This window comes from Protopterus annectens, chromosome 5.part1 (assembly GCF_019279795.1).
Source record: "Protopterus annectens isolate FY-2018-M chromosome 5.part1, PAN1.0, whole genome shotgun sequence".
Classification (NCBI taxonomy): Eukaryota; Metazoa; Chordata; order Ceratodontiformes; family Protopteridae; genus Protopterus; species Protopterus annectens.
In genome coordinates this window covers 393,358,116-393,378,740 of record NC_056736.1, presented here as the reverse complement: position 1 = coordinate 393,378,740, position 20,625 = coordinate 393,358,116, and the positions used below count along the sequence as shown (strand labels likewise).

Here is a 20,625-nt window from a genome sequence, read left to right as displayed (position 1 = left end):
CTGCCATTAATAAACTCTACAACAGAAGGAATAAATTGCTGCAGAAAAAGGTGAAGTCCCAAGACTGGAAAAAAAACTCAGTTATTAGCCTCAACAAAAAGTTGAGATCCCTCATCAAAACCTCTAAAGCCAGCTATGAAGGCAGAATTACGGTAGACACTAAAAACAAACACAAAGTCTTCTATAGTTATATCAAGAATCTTCACAGTAATACCCAGGTTTGCTCTGAGTTATTGCACAATGATACCTCCTATACTGAGCCAACAGATATTGCCAACATACTGGTCGACAGATTCAATAACAATACAGAGGAATGCCAGGGACCAAGCATTATTGCAGCACAGGTTTAAGCTACACTGTCCAAGGCCAATAATACAGCTTCCATGGGACCCTACTATATCCCTGGATGTGTTCTACATGAACTACAAAGTGAACTGGCACCATATCTGTGTGTCCTGTTCAATCACAGCCTCACCTCAGGCTTTGTCCCTACCGAATGGTGCACTGCTACAGTCATCCCTCTACATAAAGGGGGAGCAACTACAGACCCTGGGAATTATTGCCCCATTAGTCTGACGAGTCTGATATGTAAGGCTATAGAGCGCATCATCGTGGACCTAATTAACAAGGATATAGGGAATTTCCAAGCTCTAGATCCCACACAATTTGGTTTTGTGAAAGGTAGATCATGCCTGCTTAACCTGTTCGATTTCTTTGAGTCAGTCACCAGAGCTGTGGATGAAGGCAAGGCAGTTCATGCAGCCTACCTCGATCTGGCCAAGGCCTTTGATACCATTCCCCACTAAGGAGTTATTGATAAACTCACCAAACTAGGCATCAACCCCTATATATCACTAGGTGAGTTGCAAATTGCCTCATAGATAGAACCCACAGTGTGAAAGTAGCGGACTCCAAGTCAGACTGCCAACCAGTCATGAGTGGAGTCCCATAGGGATCAGTCCTGGCCCTTCTCCTGTTCGGCATCTACTTCTCAGAAGTCCAAGCCAACAGGGAGGGACTCTGGCTGACCAACTTCACAGATGACTGCAAGCTGGGAGCCATTATTAACTTCCCAAGTGATGTAGACATCCTACAGAAAGGCCTCACTGAGACCAATGACTGGTGTCAAAACCATGGCCTTAAGCTTAATGCCAAAAAATGTGTCATCCCCTTTGGGAAAAACTCAGTTTCCACTAATTACCATATCGATGAGAGCCCATTGAACACTGAAGGCGTTATAAGAGATCTGGGAACACAGGTTGACAGCAACCTAGCCTTCAACCACCACATTGCCACTGTGGTCAGAAAGTCCTTCTATGTGGCACATCTCATTACCAAGGGTTTTGCATCCAGGAAGAACAAAGTCATCATCTCTCTCTACTCTTCCCTCATTAGGCCAATCATCGAGTATAATCCCCCATTTGGTATGTACCTCACTAGACAGATGCAAGATCTGGAAAGGCCACAAAAGTACCTCAAGAAGAGGATCCTAGGCCTAAACACATGTCCTACATGGACAGACTCAAAAAATTCCAGCTAATCTCTGTCTCATATCATCTACTAACAGGCAATCTCTGCTTGACTTACAAAGCCATGTCTGACCCAGCTCTGTTAGAAATGCTACATCTAAAGGAATCCAAATCCCTCCACACCACATGCTCCAGAGACCTCAACCTCATTATCATAATCAGCAGAACATGCTGGAGGGAGGATTTCATAACCCAGAGACTGCCCATGCTCTGGAATAGACTTCCCATACATGTCAGCAAAGCACCTCACTGCCCCTCTTCAAGAGGGATTTTGATGAGTGGATGGGAAAATGAAAGTTCACCCCGGGGATCATTGCAGTGGCTCTACTTGATAGATGCACTGGGAACTAACGGGCGGCACGATACCAGGGCACTTCTATGGGCTAGGCTTCGAAAGGCCATTAGCCTAGTACACACCTATAAGAGTACCATCGAGAGCATTATCAACAACAACTGCACTGTATGGTTCAGTAACAGCACAACGGCCGAAAGGAAGAACCTTCAAAGAATAATCAGAACAGCAGAAAAGATCGTGGACACTAGCCTTCCTACCTTACAGGAGCTCTTTGAACTGAGATGTAAAAAAAGGTTACGCAAAATACTGAGTAACATTTCTCATCCAGCATATGGTTGGTTCACTAAACTTGCTTCTGGTAGAAGGTTACGGAGTATCCGCTGCAGGATCTCCAGATTCATGAACAGTTTTTATCCAATAAGACTCATTAATGCAGACATAAATCTGGATGTATCAAAACTATTATATATTGTTACTCTCTCATTCTTTTTCTTTTTTTTCATACAGTAATTCTATTTATTTATCAATACTAAAATTAATATATTCTCATTTAAGTGCAATTCCAGTCACTTCCTTATGTGCAACATCATCCAATCTCACCTCTGTGTTTAGTGTACTTTTCTTTTCATGTTTTAATCATCTAGTAGCCAATGTTGTCCAGTGTATATAAATAGTATACAAGCATGTGAGTCAGCTACTTAGATATTTACTTTTGTACTATAGTTATTGTTTATTCTTTAATACCTATCATGTCTGACTTTTTGTGTTCGTTTTCTCCTGCAAAAGAGCTGACACTCGAAATTTTGTTTAGGCAGCAAATGACAATAAAGTTTCTTTGAATCTTTGAAAAATCAGTATAATATGCAGACAATTCCACTCATGTTTTCAGCACTGACTATAAATTAACACCAACCTATAACGCAATTCTTTCATAACCCTGAAACATGGCTCTTATAATAACATTTACTGTTAAATGACAAGAAAACAAAATTAATGCTATTTTCACTACAATCCATTCACACACACAACAAACCCATTGACAATGATTCTGTAAATAACATCAATACCGAACAAGTACCCCAATCCAAAATGTTAGTAGATAGCATTGCTTATGGTCTAAAATAGGATTCCCACATAGAGTATGCAGTGAGTAAAATCTAAGTATGTTATATAAAATAAAACCATACATCCTTAAATCAACAAATAACAAAAGCTCATTTATATGCACAATCTAACCTGCAACATGAATCCTCAATCTTTACTAACAGTAAAAATAAAGTTCTGCCTCCTTTCCATCTACTTATCTGAACTTTATACCCAGTTTAGAACAAGTTCAATAATCATGATCAATAATGACATAACAAACCTCCAGACAATGGACTCCATATAGCAAACCTCCAGACACTGGACTCAACCTAACTGGGTTTCGTCAAGGGTAAGTCATGCATACTTAACCTGGTGGACTTTGAGAAAGTCACCAAAGCAATGGATGAGGGTAAAATGGTTTACACTGCCTACCTTGATCTGGCCAAGGCATTTAACACAATACCCCACTCAGGCATTGTTGACAAACTCAAGAGGTTAGGTACAAACTCGTATGTCACCCGGTGGATGGCCATCAGACTCACAGACAGGACCAAGAAAGTTAGAATTGGGGAGTGCACCTCTACAAAGATGTCAGTCATAAATGGAGACTGTGCTTATGCTTATCAAAGGTACCAGAACTTGTCATAGATTTCGGATGCATAGCTAGACTTAAATGGTCCTTGTGGTCGTTAGCCTAGTAAAAACCTATGAACCTATGTTATTCATTTATCTTACATAAACAGTATTATACTTTTTCGGTGTTTTAGTCACTCAGTGATTTAAGATCTAATAATATGATTATAAAATGTATGCTGCAACAGTTGCAAACCAGTAAGATAAATGATGTATGTAATAACTCTTCTAATGTATTTAAAAGTATAATGAGGTTTTAATCTATGTAGGCAAGTTCAATGTTCCTGATATAATTTAAGTTTTTGTTGCCTACAATTGTAGCTATTATTGTAATGTTACAAAAATATGGAGTTTTTCTCTCTGGGACTCCACTGAAAAGGGCTGCTTGCACAGACTATCCTGATTAACAAGCAGAAATAAATGTAATTATACAATAAAAGGTCATTAGTATTCTAAAACATGCACACTGATTGGACAGCCCAACCAGTGTGCCCACTGTAAATTTTGCATATACCAATTGAAACAAGTCCAGCCACTGAAGTGCCATTAAGTGGCCAGACAGTCTATTGGTATATGTTAGGTACACAGCAAAATATGAGAAAAAACAGGTATGTTCTACAAAACTGAAGAAACAGACACATACATGATTTTCCTTGTATTTCTGAGCTGCCCCTATTAAAACTTTGATTTTTTAAACAATTAAAAAACAGCTATGGGTATTCTCCTTTCTCCACTGCTTCTCCTGCACTGCACTCATATACTTTACAAGAATAGTAAAGCAAATCGCATATGCATGCAGAGTACATCAGTTTAGAGAAGACAATGAGGAAGAAGACTGAAGTGCTGTTATACCAAGATACAAACACATTATTTTAAGAAAGGTTAGCAATTTCTTTCTTAAATAATGCTACTTTATAACAGTAATAATCCACTGCTGGATGTTGGTATATCAGGATTTACCCAAGGTTTACTTTGTTTAATCACTCTGACTTCACCCTCATGATCCTGGGTAAATCCTGATATATACCTCATGATCAAACCATACCAACTTTGGGTAAATCCACATATACTCACACAGTCTTGGATTATTGCTTAATTTTTAAATTGTATTACATTAACAAGCAGAGCATGTGTCCAGAATCTGTATGCTCTGAAATGCACAACCTAGGTACCTTAATGCTCGAATTTTGTAGAACTGAAAACATCTACATCATCTAGAACCGGCATTGCACATGTGATTATTTGCATCTACTCCAAAATGGAGAAGTTGTTTGCATCATATATATTTTTTTTACAGCGAGCAGTGTGAAAAGAGGTGTCTCAGTCCCACAAATGGCTATTGTGGAAGTACAAAGAAATGCAGAAGCAGCACTTTACAACCTATCAAAGTAAGTTTATACATTCCCTATACATTCATATTCGCTAAGAGATGGACTGGAGTTGCACACTCAAAAGTAGCAGCAGGAGCAGCCCTTGGGACATAGTGCCTAGACTGATTTTGCTTTACAAGATCATTTGAGTTACAGTAAGCAATGCTGAAGTACTTCAATCATGTCCCTGCATATAGGCATGTAAGGAAAGAAGGGTATCATGACAAAGGGCTGAGAGGTAAGGGCAAAGCACTGCTAGGATAAAGAACAGTTACAAGAATATGATGATGATAAAGAATTCCTACTCAGATTTGGATGAAAGACATACTAAATAAAAAAAAATGTCTTTAGTTAGCAAATTTGGTGTACTGTCTGTGACGTCCTTTCTCTGTTACAGTAATCAAGGAGCCTGAATCCTCACCACAGACACCGGTGTAGGACGTTCACTTGGAACAAAAATGGATACACATAGCATTTCCAGAAGCAGCTCTCTACACCAACCACAAGTTCCCTTAAGAGCACACAGGGAACACACTCAGTAAGAGGGCTGAGTTTCCCTCTCTCTTTCCAGGCACCCAATAAGACTCCCTCCCCATTTGCACAGCTGTAGAGTGGAGCCCTCAGCCAAGTCTTCCACCACCCTATCTGTGAAACCAGCACTCTGTGTCCCTGCTCCAAGTAGCTGACACACACACACACACTTTGAGATTTGATTTTCACACACACACACACACACACACACACACACACACACACACACACACACACACACCTGGGAAAGCCTGGCACAGATTTACCAGCTATGCCCAGACTATAAGGTAGTTCCACCACCACCAAACACTGCAATGCCAGCTACTCTAGGACTCTTACAAGGGTACCCAATTATACGGAGTAAAATTAATACTAATATAATGATAGTGTTTGACTAATGCAGGAAAGCTTTCAGGAACAGCCACAGCGTCACCAAATGAATATAAGTACTCTCAAAGATTAAAATATTCTCTAAAAAATCAGCCAAAATAAAAAGTTTAAATATATTTAATAATAAATAACTAAAGAACATAAAATACTAAATATCTATTTACAATAAACACCAGGGTTTCACAGTCACAAGAAATATTAAAAATAACAAATAACACAGATGGATAGATTCATACAGATACAGAAAAGCAGTACTTAACTGATCTCACTGTATTTTCCTGACTAATCTAAAGAATTACTATTCCCTGGTAGATGAAGTGGGTGAGTGGTCTTCCTTCTTGGTCAGGGTTCAAAAACAGACTGTCCTGAGACCTCTGCCTCATGTGGTATTAAAACATCATTTTACTGCTGGATTACAGAATGGCATCACATATATATCTGGCCATCTGACTCTGGTTCCCACACTACTCTCTTTGCTAGAAACTGAACCAGAATTTAGCACATATGTGTTACCATACATGCAGATAAAGCTTTGCTGAGATGTGTTATAGCATCTGGAAGCTATAAAACCATTTCAAAACTTCCACCCTTCCAGGGTAGCAATTAGTTCACCCCTAAGGACAATACAGTAGGATTTGTAGTCCTAGTTTTCATAGACATTTCATCTCTGACGGCAGTCAGAACTGTAAGATACAATCTTTATAGCCTAAACCAGATAATTTAATTTCAGACCATTTTTCATAGTTACTTGGACTGAGATTAACCATCCTCTCTTCCAATATCCTCTGCTACAATATATTCATTTCAACAGATACAATACAGTTTGACATACAGGTGTACTTCTTTACTGTCCAGCAAGACCCACTGTTGGTACATTTTTAACACAAGCAGCTTTACACAGCAGCTTTACAAATACATTTTCAACACAAGCCTCTGTACAAATCAGTTTGATCTACAAATGACATATAATTCTTTACAAAAATCCAGCTAGCTATGCTGCCATATGTTATACATCCACTGCCCTACATCTCCTGGCATAGCTGGCAATACAACACATCATCACAGCATGGAAATTGAAAAAGGGTAATTGTGAGGTGAAGTTCAGGGAAGAATTAAGACAGGCACTGGGTGGCAGTGAAGAGTTACCGAATAGTTGGGTAACTACAGCAGAGCTAATAAGGGAGATGGCTAGAAAGGAGCTTGGTATGACATCTGGAAAGAGGAAGGAGGACAAGGAGACCTCGTGGTGGAATGAGGAAGTATAGGAGAGTATACAAAGAAAGATGTTGGTGAAGAAGACGTGGGATTGTCAGAGAGATGAAGAAAGTAGACAGAAGTATAAGGAGATGAGGTGCATGGCAAAGAGAGAGGTGGTGAAGGATAAGGCGTATGAAGAGTTGTATGAAAGGCTGGACACTAAGGAGAGAGAAAAGGACCTGTACTGACTGGCTAGACAGAGGGACCGAGCTAGTAAAGATGTGCAGCAGGTAAGGGTGATAAAGGATAATGAGGGAAACGTATTCACAAGTGAGTAGTGTGTTGAGCAGATGGAAAGAGTACTTTGAGGGGCTGATGAATGAAGAAAATGAGAGAGAGAGAGAAGGTTGGATGATGTGGTGACAATGAATCAGGAAGTGCAATGGATTAGCAAGCAGGATGTAAGGACATCTATGAAGAGGATGAAGAATGGAAAGGCTGTTGGGCCAGATGACATACCTGTGGAAGCATGGAGATGTTTAGATGAAATGGCAGTGGAGTTTTTAACTAGATTGTTTAATGAAATCTTGGAAAGTGAGCGGATGCCTGAGGAATGGAGAATAACTGTTTTGGTACCGATTTTTAAGAATAAGGGTGATGTGCAGAGCTGTAGAAACTACAGAGGGATTAAAGTGATCAGTCATAGCATGAAGTTATGGGAAAGAGTAGTGGAAGCTAGGTTAAGAAGGGAGGTGATGATTAGTGATCAGCAGTATGATTTCATGCCAGGTAAGAGCACTGCAGATGAGATGCTTGCTCTGAGAGTGTTAATGAAGAAGTACAGAGAAGGTCAGAAGGAGTTGCATTGTGTCTTTGTGGACTTAGAGAAAGCATATGACAGAGTGCCTAGAGAGGAGTTGTGGTATTGTATTAGGAAGTCGGGAGTGTCAGAGAAGCATGTAAGAGTGGTACAGGATATGTATGAGGATAGTGTGACAGCAGTGAGGTCTGCGGTGGAAGTGACAGATGCATTTAAGGTGGAGGTGGGATTACATCAAGGATCAGCTCTGAGCCCTTTCTTATTTGCAATGGTGATGGACAGGTTGACAGACGAGATCAGGCAGGAGTCCCCGTGGACTATGATGCTTGCAGATGACACTGTGATCTGTAGTGAGAGTAGGGAGCAGGTGGAGATATGCTCTAGAGAGAAGAGGAATGAAGGGTAGCAGGACTAAGACAGAATATATGTGTGTGAATGAGAGGGAGGATAGAGGAATGGTGAGGATGCAGGGAGTAGAGGTGGTGAAGGTGGATGAGTTTAAATACTTGGGATCAACAGTTCAGAGTGATGGTGAGTGTGTAAGAGAGGTGAAGAAGAGAGTATAGGCAAGATGGAGTGGGTGGAGAAGAGTTTCAGGAGTGATTTTTGACAGAAGAGTACCAGTAAGAGTGAAAGGGAAGGTCTATAAGAGGGTAGTGAGACCAGCTATGTTATATGGGTTGGAGACAGTGGCATTGACAAAAAGGCAGGAGTCAGAGCTGGACGTGGCAGAGTTAAAGATGTTAAGATTTGCACTGGGTGTGACGAGGGTGGACAGGATTAGGAATAAGTATATTAGAGGGTCAGCCCGGGTTGGAAGGTTTGGAGACAAAGCCACAGAGGCAAGATTACGTTGGTTTGGACATGTGCTGAGGAGGGATGTAGAGTCTATTGGGAAAAAGATGACCTTGTCACCACAATAAACAGAACATGCTGGAGGGGTAGATTCCTGTCCCAGAGACTTCCCATACTCTGGAACAGACTACCTAGCTATATCAAACAGAGCTTCTCATTAGCACTCTTCAAGAAAAATCTTGATGACTGGATGGGAAATAGGAAATTCACCCCGGGGATCACTTCTGTGGCTCTGCTCGACAGGGGCACAGGAAAATAATTTTCTTGAGTGGCGAAAGCCAGAGGGTGAAGCTTTTAGGTAACAGGAAAAGAGGAAGGCCTAATATAAGGTTTATGGACGTGGTGAGAGAGGACATGCAGGTGGATGGTGTGACAGAGCAAGATGCAGAGGACAGGAAGAAATGGAAACAGATGATCGGTTGTGGCAACCCCTAATGGGAGCAGCCGAAAGAATAAAAAGATCACAGTGCTGAACACACATCTGGCAAGGATCTAAGGGTTTACCTACTACTTGATTAAATCTCAAGAAGAAATACTGGCACTTCTGTGATACTGTTTATGAACGAAGAATGTCTGAGCCCCTCAACTAATAAAAACCTAGAATTTATTAATCTTTATGTAGAAGGAATTACCAAAAGATGATGTTAAGCAGTAGCAGAACATAACAGGATACCTGGGGAACCTGGGGGACAAATAATCAAGAAAAGGCTGGCAGAACTGACACACGTACATTAATCATTGCATATGCCCAGATTAAACCACAATGTTCAGCACTGATTACTTTCTCAATTAACATTCATATATCAGATTTTCTTCACAGTGATTTATTTATCCAACCTATCCTGTTTAAGAATAAGCATGACACACAGTTCAGTGTCTTATTGCAAAATTAGTTTTATACAGCATATACAATCCTCTAAAATCAGTGCTCCTACTTTGTTTATGTTGCAGAATGGGCAGTCTACTGAGGGTGGCAGACAATGTTAAACTGTTCCTTTCCTCAAAGAATCCTAATATTTTACTAAGCTGTATTTAGTTATTTTTAACAGGACTAGAAAAAAGGGCTGTTGCATTACAAGATCACACTGCCTGGAAGAACAGTAATACGTAACCTAGTTTTGACACGTATGAATTCATGCATTTTATTTATTTAAATGCACATTTATTCAGGTAAAAGCAAATGACTCTGTAGATAAAGCATCTTTTCTTACTTCATTACAGTTCAGGTCTTTAGGTTGTTGGTTCACCGGCAATGAGTCAGGATAAGAGCCAAGGAGTGTACCATCCTGCACTGCTTTTGGGATTCCTAGAACAGAATAAAAGTTTATGGTTACTAATACAATTAAGTTCAGAACTGCTATTTTACTACTACAAATGACAAATAGAAACTTACACATTATATGCTCATAGGTGTGTGTGGGCAACACACGTAGTTCACATATGTAAATAAAGAAAGCATTAAAGAGTTGCTGGAATTCTGTTACATAATATATGACACCTCAATATTCACATTATGTCATCTCTTCCTCAGCCATTCAACAGGTTGCATACTGCATTTGGTGCAGAAGGCTCGAGGTTCTATTCCCACAACAGGCAGTTGAATTACTTTTGCAGAACTGACATTGCAGTGCAGCATAAGGGGGTGTGCCATCCATCAGATGGGATGTTAAACCGAGGCCCTATCTACCTAAGTTGGTGGTAGCTCAGGTATATGTAAAAGATCTTATTGCAGTTATTAAAAAGAGTAGGGGTCCTTTATACAAAAAACATTACTTACCCAGCATTTACATATTTACAAATCCACAATTTTTCTTTTCCTTCTTTAACTTATTATGCATTAATACTTCACATCAAGTTTTATCCTCATTAAATCCTCATTCCTTTTTCCATAACCACCATCTGATTTTACTCAATAATACTGCCAAAATCCATTTTCCATTAAACATAATTTTATTTCATATAACATGAAACATTTTTATTTATTCTACTGACATATTCTTTACTTCTATTCTTGTAATATCTATATTTTAAGTTATGTCCATATTTATCTTATCCACTTTTTTTATATCTTCAAAGAAATTTTCTTTACATAACTTTTCCCATAATTCACTACTCTTTTACATCTCAAAAATGCATGTTCAATAGTTTCCTCTCCCGCACAATGCAAACATATTCTTTCAATTGACTTTTTATATGACTTGTTTCCTTATAATGGTGATTTATCTTTGCCAATGGCATTTGAAAATAATTGTTTCAGATAACCTTTTTATTCTTATGCCACTGGGTTAACTAACCCTATACCTCCACCTCTTTATTTACATACAAAATTCTACTTTTAACTTGATTCACTTTAGAGCCCCATATCAATGAAAAGATGATATGCAACAATTATTTTTCAAATACCACTGGCAACATAAATACACTTGCTACATATGCTATGTACTAAAACTGAATTTATCAAATTAACCTTTTCCCTAAACCATAATCCAAGAAAGAAAATTTACTTTAACTCTTTCATTATTTTTCCCACTGTATCCTACTTACATTCTTATTCCCAAATTTTATACCCAAGGGAAAATTTCTTTCATTGTAAAATGTTTCCCCTTATCATAACCACATCTCCTAATCTTTTACTTTTCTTTGTTTAAAGTCATCCCTATTGCTTCTAAACACTCATTTAAACAAAATATTACTTATTCTATCCACATCTTGTTTTATGCAATTACTATAATATCATCTGCATAAGTTAACAAAAACTATAATTCATAACCTTTCAGGTGTTAAGTACCCTGCCTCCTGCATTTTACAATTTATTTCACATACAATCACATTCATAATTAAAGCAGAAAGTATACAACTCTTTGGAATCCCTGTCTTACACCCCCTCCTCATATTTATCTCTTTACTTAACCAACCATTTACTAGAGTGTTTACTTTATTATTTCTATAAGCAGACATCATTTTTTCACTTATACTGTATTCTTTCATTATCTCCCACAGAATTTCATGTCTTATTGTATCGAAAGCCTTATGAAGATCCCGTATCATAAGTTTAGCTTCTTCTGTTCTAATATTATTCATAATCTGTCTTATTATCATTAATAAGTCTCTTACATGTGACAGGCAGACACAATGCAAAAGGTACTCCATTCTTACATAGTAAAAAAATAAGACTGGTAGAACTGTAAAATTGACAAAGTATTTGCACATCATATTCACTGTGAACAAAACCAGAATGGATCTTATCCTTTTTAAGGGCTGTGCTTGTTTTTAACCAGCTAGGTGGACTGGTCCGTAAACACCTTTTTATCCATAATTCAGACTGAAGGCATAGTACCTTCCACAAACTGTGGCTCAGTCAGCAATACAATAATGTGATACAAATCTATACAGTTTAAATACACAGAATTAAACACACATTGCCTTACTAGATTAAAATGAAAGAAAATATTTTGGTTCCAAGATTAGACAGTCAGTTTGATTAGATATTAAATAAGTCAGCATATAAAAGGAAAGCATATTTTTGTTCCAGGTTTTGTGGTAATAATAAATCAGTGTACACTTGGTAGACTTGAGGTAAATATTACATAAGAACAATATTATACACGTTCATTAATTCAGAAAAAATGTAAGGGTTACCAATTTTCTCTGAGACTTTCATAGAAGTTAGTCAAGTTCCAAAGTAGTTTAGTTCAAAATACAGCTCTTATTTTTTATTTCCAGAAAAAGTCCATTTCACATTGCACAGAAGATTTTGATAAATGTTTTTTCCTCTAAGTGCAGATGATCACTGCTTTACTGCAAGTTCACCTTGTTTTTGGGATCAGAGTATATAACTGAAAGATCAAATTTGTAGTCAGTAAGCTAGTGATGTGGGTGGGGAGTGGCAAGATACTAGGTGCAATAAGTTTAAAATGAGAACAATAAGAAAATGGTGGCTATGGCAGTTACTGGGATTGTCATTTTTTAAAGAAATGTAGTGGTTTCCAAACCACAGTGGATTATTAACTGTTATTTGCAGAATACTAATGTGTGTGGAATTTCAGGCTACCACTGGAGGGATGGGTCTATATTAGAACACCGAACGTTCAAAATTTCGAGTGTTCTAATATCGACCTGTTTTCAGCGAACGCTGAAAATATAGAAGAAACAGAAAAACAATTTTTTTCCTCGGGAAAGAATTTGGTTGTCCTTTTCTGTTGCTTTGGTATTTTCAGTACTGTGGTGGAAACTTACGGGTCGGGTTCAGGTAAGTGTGCGATTGTGTGGATGTGAGGGTTAGGGCGGGTTAGATGAGTTAGGGTTAGAGCGTGGGTCAGGTAAGTGTGCGATTGTGTGGATGCTAGGGTTAGGGCGGGGTAGGTGAGTTAGGGCGCGGGTGAAATGACTGTGCGATAGTGACGGACGTTAGGGTTTGGGTTAAGGTAAGTGGATAGTTAGTGGTGTATGTATAGTTTAGTGTAGGGTTAGGTGTAACAGTTTAGGTGTATGTGTGTGGATTGCTGTTTGTTTGGTGTGCTTGTGCTGTGTGTGCGTTTTGGAACAGCAAATTTTTTCCCTAGGAAAAAATTCACTGTTCTGAATGTTCGATGTTTTAAATTTTCGATTCATAAGGTTCGATATTAGAACACTCGACATTTTGAATGTTCAGTGTTCTAATATAGACCCTGGAGGGATATATCATTACAGAACAAACAGGTTACTACCAGTTGCCTTTCTTGACACAAAGTTAGTTCATTTGTATTTAATACATTTTAACTTGCATGAGGAATTTGCACAAATTTATTTATTCTCAATTTGTGAAAAGTGTATGCTCCAGCTGCAAACCCAGGTATTTATGATGTTGGTCCTTTGGATTCATTGGTATACAAGGGACTGTGAACAACCAGTGAAGGACTGTTTTTCAACCAATGAGGATGTTGCAAAAGGGCATGGCTTTTTGCTGGAATTAAGAATTAATTATTGTGCACCCAGTACTGAGTTTGTTAAACACATGCTGTAGTCCTTCCAGTGCTGACTTTCCTGCTTGAACAGAAGAGATGCATATCACCTACACATACAGTATATTCCTTTATTTACCATTATATTTATGGTGGGCAGCTGCTGACTCTTCATTTCATTTCTCCAAATCTTTTGGATTTCTAATACCATGATGGGAATGGACCCCATTCCTAATTCAGGGTATAATTAAAGTTCAGGACATTAGTATTCTTTCAGTCTTTGATGTCAGTCAAAAGTGCGTTTGCAGTGCACAGAACTGACGCTCTCTGTAGCACATCTAAATACGACTATACATTATTTTTTATTAGACTCATTGCTCCTACAGGGACTGTCTGCGTATCTTTCTTCCTCATTGTTCTCATTTCTGCCTGCAAATTCTGATATTTTATGACTTTGTCTCTGTTTGTACACAAGACACTATATTTGCTCGGTGTAGCAATTTTAATGATCAGTGCTACTTTTGTCTTTTTTATGGACTACTCCATATGTTTTTTTTTTTTGCTTTGTTTTTTTAACATATATTTTTAAACTGTTGGTAATGGGTGATCCCATGTGATAAAAACTTCATTTTTTATAATGATTTGTGGCTCATGTTTCCAATGCTTCTCAACTACTTCTATATTGCAATGTTTGCACAATCCCCAGTGCAACAATCTTGACACATTGTTGTGCCTTTCAGTACACAGGTCCTCTTCCATGAGCGTATTGCACTCAGCAACAAGTTGTGCAACTGTTTCCAATTATTTATTTATTTATTTTTTACAGAACCTACATTTGTCTGCTTCTCCCGCTCGTTTAATGGATTTTGTAGATTAATGTGTACATAAGTCCACTATCCTGGAATGCCATTATCAACCCTTCCTCCTTTGGTTTCAACTCCCCTCTCCTTAACCATTCCTGCAGCAAATCCTGATTAACATGAGGTTAGTCCAGGAGATCTCGATACTTGCCCCTATACTTATGGCGTTTCCACATTCTTTTCCTTCTCATCTGATCCTTCTCCTTATATTATTTCTTTTGTTTTTTTGCACATTAAGTTGCTATCTGATTTTTGTCTACTTGTTTTAAAACATTAACTACGTTTGGATCTGTTGAGGTCAACAGATACGTATGGAGTCTCACAACTGCAGATCTATGCATGTAATCAAGTTTGAAGAGGCCCAAACCTCCTTCAGAGTGAGGGATATATTATTGTGGTATACACTGATTTTTACATATCATTTGATAAGCATGAAGCATTTTTCTTGTTTCTCTGTCCAAAATGATCCAATGGGGCCAAGTCAGTCACAGCAAAATTATAAGCAAAAACAGGGAAAGCAATTTGGTTTATAGTTTGGACTTTATCCCTAGATGTCAGTGCTGTTTTCAATATTAGTTTTAACCTTCTGAAGTATTCCTTACTGAGTTTTATTCACATTTGTTCATGTTTTATTACTGATCTTCCTTCAGTTCCTAAATATTTATACATTCATTCTTGCTCAGGTTATTATATATCACGTTCCTCTCAGAGAATGATATTTTCTTGGTGCTGCAACTTTACTGCTTTAAACATTGCTTTTGCAGATTTATCATAACCAAATGACACAGATGTTAAGAAACGTCAGAGGTGCATGTCATAGCCCTCTCAGTTGTGCAGGTCCTGAACTAGCTCACTTATTAAGAGTAAAAACAAAACAGACACCAATATCAAATCTTGTCAGACCCCTTTTTAAGGGGGGATTCTACAGTTATAAAGCCCTCATTAAATCAAAATCTTCTGAATCACCAGAATTTCTTTGGAATATTTTTATATTGAACTGATTCAGTAACAAAGTACAGAGCTGTCATTTAATGAAAAACAAGGTGTGCTATTAAAAAAACACAGTTTGAGGAGATGCTTACTTTCTCATGTTTGTTGGACCATGTGATAAATATATATAATAATGGGGTGGGAGGGTGAAGCCCTCTGGGAAGTAGGGGTGAACCCCCAAACAAAAGAAACTGGTTAACTGTTTATCCCTTCTGCAATTAAATGCTATGCATTGTTTACACTTTTCAATGTACATTGTTTTTTTTTGTATGTTTTTCAATTCTACTGGCTTTAGTACACATTTTTTTTTATCATGGGTGGTTTCATTGTGCAGGGATTCATTTGACTGACATGAATCCATTTTAAAGGATCTAACATCTGAGTTATTTGCCTGACATTATCAAAAATGTTCTATATATTGGGTATTTTTGAATATATCTAACTGGTCCTTCACCAAAACCTATTCTATTGACAGTAATAATACATTATCTACACAGTTTCAATTGCTCATCTCAAACCCAGAAACAAGGCACCTGTTAATAAACTCTTTTCTATGCTGAAATAAACTGTAACTATAATACAGCATAAGTGTATTAGAGCATTTGATAAAAGCAGTGAGGAAAACATGAGAGCATGACATCCTTACATTCACAAATTTGATAGCAAAATATTTTTCTACCAACTATGACAATAAGGTTAGGTATTGGGTTGCACTTATATAGGCAAGTGATCACGAGGCCCATAAGATGCCTAGACATATACACCTTTAAGTAAATATGTACCTCCCTTTTCAAGCACTTAATAATGCTTACCTCATAACTGAAGCAGGGCTGTACACAACAATCCTGGAGTAATTTTTTTTCTACCCATCCAGTCATCAAGAACAGCCTTAAAGGTAGTCAAAGTAAAGCTTTGTTTGATGTGCAGTGATGAGTTATTCCATTGGCTGTAAATATGTGAAGAATGAAGCTCTCCAGCAAGTTTTGTTTAATCTACTATTGTAGGCTTAGGTCCCTAGAGCAGGTGTTTGTAGAGCCATTGGTTTTGCAAAAAAAGGGAAAATCAAATAGAAATGGGTCTTTCGTTACTCAAAACACAAGATACAGGCCACCATTCTGAAGAAATCTGCTTAGGGCAGATGAAAGCGCTCAATCTGGTGGATGTTGGTGTAATAAAGCCTTAAAAACGTGTTGGAACGAAGTTTTTTATTGGTTATTGGTCGTTGGTTCGAATTCTTTTTTATTATTTCTTGGTAAAGTACTGTTGGGGTCTTTCAAGTTGAGAAACATGTTTCAATTTACATATACCAAAGGGAGTACTGTATTCAAGTGAAAAGAACACTGGCAAAATGATTTGTTTGAATCGTGAAGACATTCCCTTGGAAATTAACCAGGCCACTGAATTTACATGGTACAAACATGATCAAATAAGAGAGAGAACAGTTCACACAGATATCCTGGTTTCATATGACAGGCTCTGTCTAAAGGCAAGTACTATTCAAAACATACATAATCAGAACTTTTTTTTTTACCAAATGCTACTATGCTGCACATTTTTGCATTTAAATTGATACCATTTTCAATATACCAGGTATATGCTGTAACAATGTGAGGTAGTGCCAGCTATGCCACAGAAAGTAGGGCAGTGGATGCATAACATAAGCCAGAATAGTTATCTGGAGTTTTGTAAAGAATTATATGCCATTTGTATATCAAACTGATTTATACAGGTTCTTGTGTTGAAAATGTATTTGTAAAGCTGTTGTGTTAAAAATATTCCAACACTGCGTCCTGCTGGACAGAAAAGAAATACACCTGTATGTCAGACTGTATTATTACTGTTGAAATGAATATATTGTAACAGAGGATACTGGAAGAGAAGAGGTTAATCTGAGTCCAGCTAATTTTGAAAAATAGTTTGAAATTAAATTACCTGGTTTTGGCCATAAAGATTGCATCTTACAGTTCTAATTGCAGAAAGACACAAAATATCTGTGCAAACCAGGACTAGGAATCCTACTGTACTGCCCTTAGGGGTGAACTAATTGCTACCCTGGAAGGGTGGAAGTTTTGAAATGGTTTTATAGCTTCCAGACGCTATACTGCATGTTAGCATGTGTGTGCATGGTATCACACATGTGCAAGATTCTGGCTCAGTTGCTCATAAAGGGGAAAGAGTGGAAGCCAGAAATTAGGTAAACAGATGTATGTGATGTCATTCTGTAATCCAGCACTGAAATGATGTTTTAATACTAGACGAGACAGAAGTCTCAGGGCACTTTGTTTTGGAACTGAAAAGACAACTCGCCCATTTCATCTTGCCTTGTAATTATTTAGATCAGTCAGGATAATAAAGTTAGATTAGTTAAGCATTGTTTTTCTGTATCTGTGTGAAAGTTTCCATCTGCATTATTTTTAATATTTCCTGTGATTGAAACTCTGGTGTTTACTATAAACACATACTTAGTAGTTTCATGTTCTTTTACTATTTATTATTAAATATATTTAAACTTTTCTTTGTGGCTGGTCTTTTAGAGAATATTTTAACCTTTGAGAGTACTTATATTTATTTGGTGGCACTATGGCTGCTCCTGAAAGCCTTGTTGCATTTGTTAAATACTACCATTTGTATTAGTTATTAATTTTACTTAGTATAATTGGATACCCTGTTAACAGCCTTAGAGTAGCTGGCTTTGGAATGTTCTGGTAGCAGTATCTACCTCATAGTCTGGGCAGAAGGGGCATAGCTGGTAAATCTGTGCTAGCCTTTCCTAGGTGTGTGTGTGTGTGTGTGTGTGTGTGTGAGTGAGTGAGAAAATCAAATCTCAAAGAGTGTGTGTGTCAGCTACTTGGAGCAGGGACACAGCACTGGTTTCACCCTACGGTGATGGAGGACTTGGCTTGGAACACTTAGCTGAGGACTCAACTCTACAGCTGTGTCAGTGAGGAGTCTTATTTGAGGCCTGCAGAGAGAGAGGGAGAGAGAAACCCAGCCCCAGGATTGAGTGTGCTTGGTGCAGAGAGCTGCATTTGGAATACTGTGTGTATCTATTTTTTGTTCCAAGTGAACGTCACTCACTGGTGTCAGTGGTGGGGATTGTGGCTCTGTGATTACTGGCTCTGAGAGGAGGGGCATCACATATGTAAATTTCAGTCCTTGCTGGAGCTGTTTGGTATAAATGAATACGAGTGCCAACGTTACAGTTATCAGCAAACTCGGCCAAACCCCACATCTGGTACATTGCAAAATAAATGACAAACAGAAGTGATTCCAGGAATGATCCCTATGGTATCCCCAATAGTTGCAATTTTACATTCAGACAGAATACCAGCAACTTTCAAAAACAGGGATCTGTCAGATAACCAATTTCCAAACCACTGGATAACACAGGGGTTACATTAAGTTTGTCTACATTTTTTAAAAACTTATGGGTGACAGTATCATATATCTTGGCCAGATTAGGATAAGCAGCTGAGCAACTACTGCTCATAGCCTCTGTAACTGTTTAAAAGATGCTTACTAGATTCATGAGACAGAATAAGCCCTTAACAGAACTATAATGGCTGTGATCTAAATTTATTATGTTGCCTGTGTGTGCATAAATGACTTCTGTTACGACATGTTCCATGGCTTTGCATATAAGGCTGGTAAGGCTGATGACCCTTTAACTGCCTGGAACTGTATAGGTGCTCCCCTTTTGTAAGGGAGTCATGGTGGGTTCTCCAGGCATCGGATAAAACTCTGTGCATAGGTAGAGGTTGAAAAGTTTAAGCAGACTGCTAATATGGTAGCTCGAACCTTGTGAACGGAATATGTGATATCATTATTGAAGAACTTGATCTATCATTGGACATTATTCCCTAATTTCATGACATAACTGAAGAAAGATCTGTGGTTTACTTTAGAATCTGTAGTGACCTTCAGCTCTTAACTTGCTTTACATTTTCTAATAGTGCTCAAGCTCCTTGATGGCATGTTTCACTGTGGTCCTGATATAAAGGGATGGGGATTTATTAACATTTTTCTTCATTCATCTTCTTTTGTTAAACAGTTTATTAATATAGGAACTCCAGCAGAGAAATGTATTCCAAAAGTTGCCATTATATGATAAAACAGGATAAAATAGCTCCAACTTTACTAGATTATAAACTAAGAAATCTAACAAAACAACTTACCCCCCCCCCCAAATATAAGAAAAAAAACACACTAATAATCCCAAACTGTTCTGGGCTTCAGTCGATAAACTTAAATCCAAGACAAGCTACACAGCCAACACCAAATACACAGAAATAAAACAGTATCATAGCCGGCCAAGTTCAATATTCACTTAATAACAATCCAGGTAACTAATCAATTCTTGATGTCCCTCTGCAATCAAATAACTTCCTTCACCATTTCTCCCAACCAATTCCCACAGATACCATCAAAAATACTTCAAAATATCAAGGCCTACTGCAACTGTCTGACAATCTATGTGGTACATATCTTAAAATAGCAGCTGAGGCTATTACATATCTAGTCTCAGATCTGATAAATTGATCCATATCTGAAAATGAAGTCCTTTCTTTATGGAAGAGATCATTTGTTATTCCACTGTACAATGGCAGAACCAATACAGATCTTTCAACCTATAGGCCAATTGCCATTTTATCTTCCCTATCAAAAATATTAGAAAAAATTTATTAATACGTAACTTCTCAACTATTTAATAATCAGTTTGTCTTCAGCACAACACAACTTCCATGCTCATTACAGTACAACTACTGCTTAGCTGAATTTTGTTAATACAATGCCCAAAGAATTGCCAGAAACCTAGTCTCCACCATCTTCCTAGACTTATGAAAAGGTTTTGATACTGTCTCCCACCAGAAACTTTAACAAACTCTCATCATTAGGGCTCACCAACTTTTCATGGCAATGGTTGCATAGCAATCTCTCAAACAGAGCACAAGCAGTAAAATGGAAAAATTGATTGTTCCACCATCTTGTAATAACTAGTGGTATCCCATAAGGATCTATACTAGACCCCAAACTTTTCAAAATATTCATCAATAATCTTTACACTGCTGCAAAAAATGCTATTGTAGATCATTACTGCGATGACTTGACCCTGATCTGCTCTTCCCAAA

The 20,625-nt window shown here is 37.8% G+C and overlaps 1 protein-coding gene across 3 annotated transcripts in view; it reads right to left on the bottom strand.

The window, feature by feature from the left end:
* The window catches only part of REPS2 (RALBP1 associated Eps domain containing 2), a 2,057,440-nt gene that overhangs the window by 740,471 nt on the left and 1,296,344 nt on the right, over positions 1 to 20,625 (bottom strand). For all 3 annotated transcript variants that reach the window (XM_044073054.1, XM_044073053.1, XM_044073052.1), the window contains exon 9: positions 9,918 to 10,012. In XM_044073054.1, coding sequence (XP_043928989.1) covers positions 9,918 to 10,012 — 95 coding nt within the window. The remainder of the gene's footprint in view (positions 1 to 9,917; positions 10,013 to 20,625) is intronic.